This window comes from Podarcis raffonei, chromosome 4, assembly GCF_027172205.1.
Source record: "Podarcis raffonei isolate rPodRaf1 chromosome 4, rPodRaf1.pri, whole genome shotgun sequence".
Lineage (NCBI taxonomy): Eukaryota > Metazoa > Chordata > Lepidosauria > Squamata > Lacertidae > Podarcis > Podarcis raffonei.
The window spans coordinates 18509859-18518209 of NC_070605.1; the positions used below are offsets into that span (position 1 = coordinate 18509859).

At 45.3% G+C, this 8351-nt stretch overlaps 1 protein-coding gene and 1 long non-coding RNA gene across 2 annotated transcripts; both read right to left on the reverse strand.

The window, feature by feature from the left end:
- Positions 1–234: 234 nt before the first annotated feature.
- LOC128412323 (high-affinity choline transporter 1-like) lies at positions 235–5026 on the reverse strand. The gene is made up of 4 exons (XM_053385229.1): positions 4907–5026; positions 3597–3750; positions 3112–3329; positions 235–850 (listed from the first exon to the last, which is right to left on the reverse strand). Exons 1-4 carry the CDS (start codon positions 5024–5026, stop codon positions 344–346), a joined length of 999 nt encoding a protein of 332 aa, XP_053241204.1. The 3' UTR covers positions 235–343.
- Positions 5027–5562: 536 nt separating this feature from the next.
- Positions 5563–7722, reverse strand: LOC128412564 (uncharacterized). Its single transcript, XR_008330108.1, has 3 exons — positions 7459–7722; positions 6359–6514; positions 5563–5721 (listed from the first exon to the last, which is right to left on the reverse strand). It is a non-coding gene; the product is annotated as an uncharacterized LOC128412564 (long non-coding RNA).
- Between the last annotated feature and the right edge of the window lie 629 nt (positions 7723–8351).

Sequence of the window (8351 nt, forward strand, 5' to 3'; positions counted from 1 at the left end):
GCGGCGAGGACCCTGTAAGGAGTCTCGCCGCGGCATTCTGCACCCGCTGGAATTTCTGTAGCTGCAGCACCAATTAAAGGGCTTCAAAGGATTCATGTTTTCCAGAAAGAGCCCAGACATTGGATTAACAGGACTAGGAAAAAAGAAAGGTATTGGAGGTTGTGCCACAATGGGAGAGGGCCCTTTGCTATGAGTATGGACTTCAATAACAACAACAACAACAACAACAACAACAACAACAACAACAAATCACACAACATGGAAGATGACCTCATTCAAAGAGCTAAGGATCCTTCAAGAAGGATCATGGGTAAAATACCAATGCAATTTGTCTCCCATTTGCTCAAAACTCTGTTCTGGCACAGGCAACTCTTTTACGCCTCTGGGGTAAGGAAATGACCACCCTGTCAGCTCGCACGATCTTACAGACGTCCCATCTGCGGGGAAGGACATTGGCCTTAAATAGAAAGGCGGACAGATGCGAGACGGAGACGATGGTCAGCAGAGATACCAGCATGGTGAACAGCTTAAATGGGAACAGCTGGACGTAGGCCCCGTCCACCAGAGAGCATCCTGGGTAATGGATGACCGGGGGGATGTTCAGGGCAGGCTCCCCCGCCAAGAGGCGCAGGAGGAGGCCCAAGAAGAACCCGGCGGCGGAGCCGTAAGTGTTGGTGTTGCGAATGAAGAGGACGCAGCAGAGCTGGGGGAAGAGGAGAGCGTAGACGAGTTCTCCACTCAGGAACCAGAGGTCATAAATGGAATGGGAGTGAAAAGCTAGACCTGCAGACATCATCCCAAAGATCACCATGGACATTCTCATCGCCCATAGCACTTCTTCCTCTGACGCCTGGAAATAAAGAAATAGGTGTTTTATTATTGGTTTAGGTGCTATTACATTTCTGTGGAGGTAACGCTCCGCTTGTGCTGAGGCACACCTTGCACCTGGCAGGCAACAGCGTGCCCAGGAGCCTTGCGCCCACGCTCCCTGAACTTGTGCCTCTTGGCTAGCAAACAGGGGGTTTCCCCTGACCGTTTGTCTTCTCACAGATTTGGTCACTCGACATAACGCTTGGCTGGAGCATGACCGGGGACACAGATGTAATCAAGTATCGGGGAACATTTTAGGGAAACACCTGCTGACACGTGTACAGTGGTACCTCAGGTTACATATGCTTCAGCTTACATACACTTCAGGTTACATACGCTTCAGGTTACAGACTCCGCTAACCCAGAAATAGTGCTTCAGGTTAAGAACTTTGCTTCAGGATGAGAACAGAAATCGGGCTCCGGCGGCGCGGTGGCAGCAGGAGGCCCCATTAGCTAAAGTGGTGCTAAAGGTTAAGAACAGTTTCAGGTTAAGTACGGACCTCCAGTACGAATTAAGTACTTAATCTGAGGTACCACTGTATTTGATAATGCTGGAAATATGCTTAGATGGAAATACGTCATGTTCAGAGTGGTTTCACTACTGTTTCCAATTGTTGACTTCTGCTAATAAAAAGAGGCTCTGCGAAGCTTGCTCTTCAGCTTGCTCACGCACAGCTCCCTGTATCCAACCTCCTGCTGTCCTCCGTTATTCTTACAGCCGCCTCTCCTCCAACGAATTCAAGGTGGCGTGCATGACTCTCCTCCTCTCCATTTTACCTGTACAACAACCCTTTGAGGTAGGCTGGGGGCCGAGACGTGGCGACTGGCCCACCCAGGTCACCCCAGGGAGCTTCATAGCTGAGTTCAGGTGGGCTGCTAGGTCCTAAACACAACTACACTAAGCTGGGTAACTTTTACCAATATCACTTATTATTACTGTGGTACCTCAAGTTACAAACGCCTCAGGTTGCAAACGCTTCAGGTTACAAGCACTGCTAACCTGGAAGAGTTACCTCGAGTTGAGAACTTTGCCCCAGGATGAGAATGGAAATCGTGTGCCGGTGGCACAGCAGCAACAAGAGGCTTCATTAGCGAAAGCACGCCTCTCATTAAGAACAGTTTCAGGTTAAGAACAGACCTCCGGAACGAATTATGGTAAGTTCGTAACTAGAGGTACCACTGTATTATTATTTAAATTGTCTTTCTGGGATTTGGGGTGGCCTTGAACCCTGTTGTTACCAGTTCCTGGAAATTCCCAGGAATCCCTTAAATTAAGAATTTTATTTTGTTTTAAAAGAAAGGTCTCTGCGATATTCTTTCTGGTAAAGTCAACTGCTTACCACAAACCCCAAGAGCCATTTTAGCTAATGAGATAATGAGATGAGGAGCCTTGCAATATATTTTACGAAATGTTACGAATCTATTTCCTGTGATCATTCTGAGTGGTGTAACTCTGTGTAACTACTGGCTTCCTATCTTTAAATTTTATTATGTTCCACTGCATATTTCTGTTGTGGCCTTTCAAGTTTCTCTCTTCTTATAGAGAGAACCTAGATTTGGCCTTGCATTTAACATTCAGTTTCTTTCGTTTTTTAATACAAATATCATGGTGGGGGGGAGGGGACAATTGACAGCATCAGAGCAGACATGGAGAAAGGATTTAACCTTTTCCTCCCCAGGTGCGGGAAAATCATGCTTCTGTTTTGCATCGGGAGGAAATTCCTGCTTAATTTTCTTTAATTTTATTTCATAAAAATGTATGCACTGCTTGATTGTATAAAAAAAACCCTCAATGCAATTTATGAAAGGAATAAAACAATAAAACTGTTTGTAAAAACAGTTGCAAGCAACAATTAAATCAGCATAGAGATTTTAAACGCAGTGTAAGGTAGTCTCTGTGTGAGTATATTGTATTCAATTATGGGGTATCAGAGTTTTTAGGGGCTAACCAGGTTGGGATAGTTGGGATAGCAGGCTTGTTGGTTTTTGAATGTCTGATGTAGATTTTTTTCAATTTCGTTGTTCTGTATAGGACAATGACAATAAAGATTATTGTATCGTAAAATCCATGATAAACTAAAAACAGATTAAAATACAAATCAACATTCTGCATATCTGGGTGGGCTTGTCAAAACAAAACAATTTTTTTAGCAGGCACCAAAAATAATATAGTGAAGACACTTGGATCCCCCACAGACCTCCCTCCACCCGCTGGTGTCGATATTATTCGCAACAACTCACATGTTTCCTGAAGACTTTCCTGTATATGTTGTGAGCAAACAAGGTACCAGCAGAGAGCAAGGCAGAATCGCCCGAAGACATCACGGCAGCAGCCAGGGCGCCCAAGCCACCAAGGGCGACATACGTTGGGCACAGATGGTAGAGAACCAGTGGGAGAATAAGGGCAGACTCTCCTCTGTCGTTGGGACTGGGGAGGCCATAGGCAGTCTGATTCCAGTCTTAGAAAGGAAACAGAGAAGCGTCATGTATGTTAAAAGGTTTGATCATATTTCAGGATGAGGGTTAACGCATGCAAAGGAACAGGAAGTCTTCCCTATAACTTTTTCCAATGGGGAGAGTAGGCTAGGTTAGGAACAGCGTGTCGTTGAACGAAATTGGCTGTCCCTAAAATTCCTCACACCCAAGGCGGCAACTTCTTTCTCCCCAGAAGAATCAGGAAGGATTTGCGATCCTCCGGGTGGTGTTATGGAGCATGCTAATCTTACCTGTGGAAGCAGCGACAGCCCCAATGACAACAGAAGGGATGGCCATGATGAAGCACCCCAGTCCAGAAAAGTAGGAGATGAGCCTTCCTTCGTTTGGAGAAGAAGCCGAGAGAACGCGCTGGAAATAGATTTGCCACGGGATACTCCCAAGAACCTGGAAGAGAAGCAGAAGGTTATGAACATATCGGTCAGCCTCCCATCACATACAGGCAGCCCCAAAGTCACTTCAGGCAATGCAATCCAAGTGCTGTTAGGTCTTGTGGCCTTCCGTTCCAACTGAGTCTTGTTCGAGCGACGAAGGGCTCACTCCCAATTTTGCTGTGGTTCCAAGTGGTTTCCCTCTTGCCTTGTTTCTTCCCAAGGGAAAACCCTTAGGAATCTATTCAGCAATAGATCAGAACAAATGGCAATCTCATACCCTCCAACATTCCTGAGGTGAAAGTAGGGACATTTCTGACTCCCCAACAACTGACCCTTCCTGACACCCCCCCCCCATTTTTGGGTCTGTTCCCCCTGCAAAGCATTTCCTATCAGAAGAAGGGCAAGTGCTACCACCACTTCACAAACACAACACAAACAACCATCCACCGTCCTGAGGGGGAAAACCCTTAATCCCAATTTTATTTACAAAAAGAAAACCGCAGAAATAAATGTTAGAAAGGGGCAATACTAGCCCGAGGGCCAAATATTTAATTCCCTCACTCACTGTGGACCAAACTTGAGCAGAGAGCAGGACAGTTCAAAGTTATCAGCGTAGCCAGTAATGGGGGCATTACAGGAAGCCGCTTGGAAATCCATTCTCAGATGTGGTAAAGGGACCCCTGACCATTAGGTCCAGTCGTGACCGACTCTGGGGTTGTGGCGCTCATCTCATTTATTGGCCAAGGGAGCTGGCGTACAGCTTCCAGGTCATGTGGCCAGCATGACTAAGCCGCTTCTGGCGAACCAGAGCAGCACACGGAAACGCTGTTTACCTTCCCGCCGGAGCAGTACCTATTTATCTACTTGCACTTTGATGTGCTTTTGAACTGCTAGGTGGGCAGGAGCAGGGACCGAGCAACGGGAGCTCACCCTGTCACGGGGCTTCGAACCACCAACCTTCTGATCGGCAAGTCCTAGGCTCTGTGGTTTAACCCACAGATGGGACTCAGATTCAAATTGCACCTGTGAAGGGGTGTTTTTCCTCTGCAGACATGGTATACATTTCCCCAGCTCATCCAATACAGCTATTTCTACGGTTTGGCCAGAATGAAATAAAAACAGCAAGCACCACCAGCTTGCCCTCCATCTGCCTTGGGAGCAGTTCTTACCAAATATAAGAAGTCATCGAGCCACCTTCCAAGGTATTGCACTTCCATTTTTCCAATCCAAGATGCTTGGAAGACGTCGTGCCCAGCAGTGTAGGAAATGCTTTTCGTTGCAGGGTTCATGAGGGCGAAGGGGATACAAACCCACTTGAGGTAAAAAGAGAAACATCAGAATTATTTCCCCACCAGGTTCCCACAAGGACACCAGCCTTGAGTTCTGGTTTGCAAAATATGCTACCCACAAGTGAAAAGAGGAAAGTAAAATAAAATACCCACCCCTGCTCACCAAAATCCATCAAACAGAGGACATAGGTGAGTGATGGGTCGATAGCTGCTCACCCACAGACAATATTTGATTTACTAGCAGCTGGTTGCTGATGATTACTATAGAGAGCTGGCTCCAGTGTGCTTATAGAAGCTCCTGCTCACACCTGAAGCTCCAGCTCCACACATGTAGAGAGAGCGCTCATTCACTTTGATGGTGCTCAGATTCACTGCAGGCAAAGATTATCCCCAGACTCATAATTTTGTCCTAGCATTTTGTACCCATCACAGCCTCGCAGAGACTGAGACCAAGCCCCATGTGTGTAGAATATGGTTATGGGTTTTTTTAAAAAAAATCACACCAACATTTCAAGTGAGTAGTAAAATAACAATATTGGGACTTACCAGGCTGACTGTTATAAAGACCAGCTGTATTACATCTGTATATGCAACCGAGTACAGGCCACCTAATAAAGTATAGATTATAACCGTGCATGCAGAGATAATAATGACTAAAATACCATGGATATCCAAAATGACCTGCATGGTTGCACCTGTGGAAAAAAGGACAACGTTAAGCTACAGCATGAAATTTAATGCTACACGATTTCCCTTACATCGTTATATTAGTGTGCAACACAAGTGACAGAATTGCTCCTTAAGAGATAACAAGCATTAACATAGGGAGAGATATTCTTCTAGACTAGATGTTTTCCCCCCAACCAGATGCACTCCAGTTGTTACTAGTCTGCAGTTCCAATCATTGGACTGTGATCATTGACCACACCATCTGGGGCTGATGGCCTTTGAACCCCAAAACATCTGGAGTGCCAGAGGTTGGGAAAGGCTGCTCTAGACATTATGAACATTCCCAGATGTGGAGTTCAGTTCTGATTGTTCCTCAGGGCAGGTATTAAGTAGGGTTGTGGCAGGACAAGGCTGAGGAGGGGTTGTGGCCTGGGGAGAGTGCCAAGGGCCAGAGAGAGAGAGGGCCACATTGGGCTGCCTGGTCTGAGGTTCCCCATCCGATTTAGGACAAATCACTCCATCTATCTTTCCCCAGCCGTAGACATTTGAATTGGATGAAGTGGAAATGTGGGCTGCAGCGACTCATGGGCCGTATTTAAAGCAGTTCCTACTTTACTGAAACAAGCCTTCAGTCCTTAAGACAAGTGAGAGATGTTTAGTTACCTAAGGAAGCAAGAATAGCTGCAAACCAGAATATGTCCCCTATCAACGATGGAATAAACATGAGGCTTGCCATCACATTCCCATATGTTTCTTGGAGTGGATCCATCATTGTCACGTACTTCTTCGATCTCATTGGATTGACAAAGAAGAGCCCACCTGTTAAAAAGCAGTTGTATTGCAATTATTATTGTCATCTGGGTGGAAGCAATGTTTTTAGATACCCAAAATTTCCTCGAGGAGCTAAAAGTGGCACACGTGGTCCCTCTTTCCCATTTTTTCCTTAACAACAATCCTGTAGTCTGAGAGAAGGTGCTGGTCTGAAATCACCTAGCAAGTTCCATAGCTGAGTGGAGGTTTGAACCAGGGTCTCCTCACACCTGGACCAGCACTCTGACCTGGGAATAATCATCACAGTGACCTTCAGAGATGGCTGGATGGAAATCTGCTGGGTTGCTAGGTCATGTGACTGAGCTGAAAGGAGTTTGAAATAGGGGGTGTGTCCTCCTCTGCCCTGCCTCTACCACACCCTTGGAGCACCCCTTTTTGGGTATTTTCCTGGCTTCAGCTTCACAGGATCAGAGATGGAGGGTTTGCACTGAAGTATTTATGGCTGGCTCAAGATAGGGAAATTTAGTCCAGATTCAGCCCAAGATCCACCTATCCAGAAATCCCCTCATCCCAGCGGCTCTTGTGTTTGGACTGCTCCTTGAGAGACTTTTCGTATGTGCGACAAGGGCAATTTGTGAGGAAACAATGTGAACCAAAGTCAGACTTCTGCATTCCCCATGGACAAGGCTCTCATCATTTCCAGTACTGATTTTTATTGAATGGAATACAGTGGTACCTCAGGTTACATACACTTCAGGTTACAGACGCTTCAGGTTACAGACTCCGCTAACCCAGAAAGAGTACCTCAGGTTAAGAACTTTACCTCAGGATGAGAACAGAAATCGTGTGGCAGCAGCGGGAGGCCCCATTAGCTAAAGTGGTGCTTCAGGTTAAGAACAGTTTCAGGTTAAGAACGGACCTCTGGAACGAATTAAGTACTTAACCCGAGGTACCACTGTAGTTATATATTTAAGCTTTTTTGAAAACTTTACCAATAAGGAGAGACAGAGCAAATCCTGCTGGGGCCTGGACCCACATGAGTCCTCTTGAAGGCAGGTAGACAATTTCAGCAGTGCCATTGATATATGCTCCTCCAACCCACGTGGCTGAAAGAAAGCAGGAAGAACACACTTAAGCTTGGAAATTTGCTCAAAATGGACAATCCAGCTAAAAATAAATGCTTTGCTGTGCTGCCTTTAGCTCCAATTCCTATAAGCCCCTGAATAAGGGAAGGACCATTTCTCAGTGATAGAATATTTACATTGCACATCTCAGGTCTCAATCCCTGGCAATGAAAACCTCTTTTGCAATATTTTCTCTTTCAGACTGATGAGAGGTTTTATTTATTTATTGACTTTGGAAAAGAAGTGGCCACATCAGAATATGCATACACAGCACCTTTGGTTGGTTGGACGATATTAGGATCAAAATATTTTAAAATTAAGGAAACTCTTGACACAATTAAGTCAGTTAAAAAGATATGGAATATAATGCCGGAAAAAAACCAGATTTGTTCCATGGTAAATTGACTTTGTGGGGGAATCCCATTTTTAAAATTGGGGAAAAGATGGCATGTATGGAAAAATTGGATGGAAACGGCATAATGACTTGGGTTCAACTGATAGATGAGGAAGACGAATTTTATACGCTAAGTGTTTTAAGAGATAATTACCACCCATCAGATGCATTCCAATAGCAATATCTGCAGCTACAATGTCTTGTAACAAAGAACAACATCCCCATCTCTCCCCCCCTTCTATTTTCCCCCAATCACAAGAGGTCCATGACAAAAATGTCTCTCGCTACATGTAAACAAACTGCAAAAAAGACTCTATGAATTGAAAGTGCAGACAAAAGATGTACCATATTTTTCTGTCTATAAGAC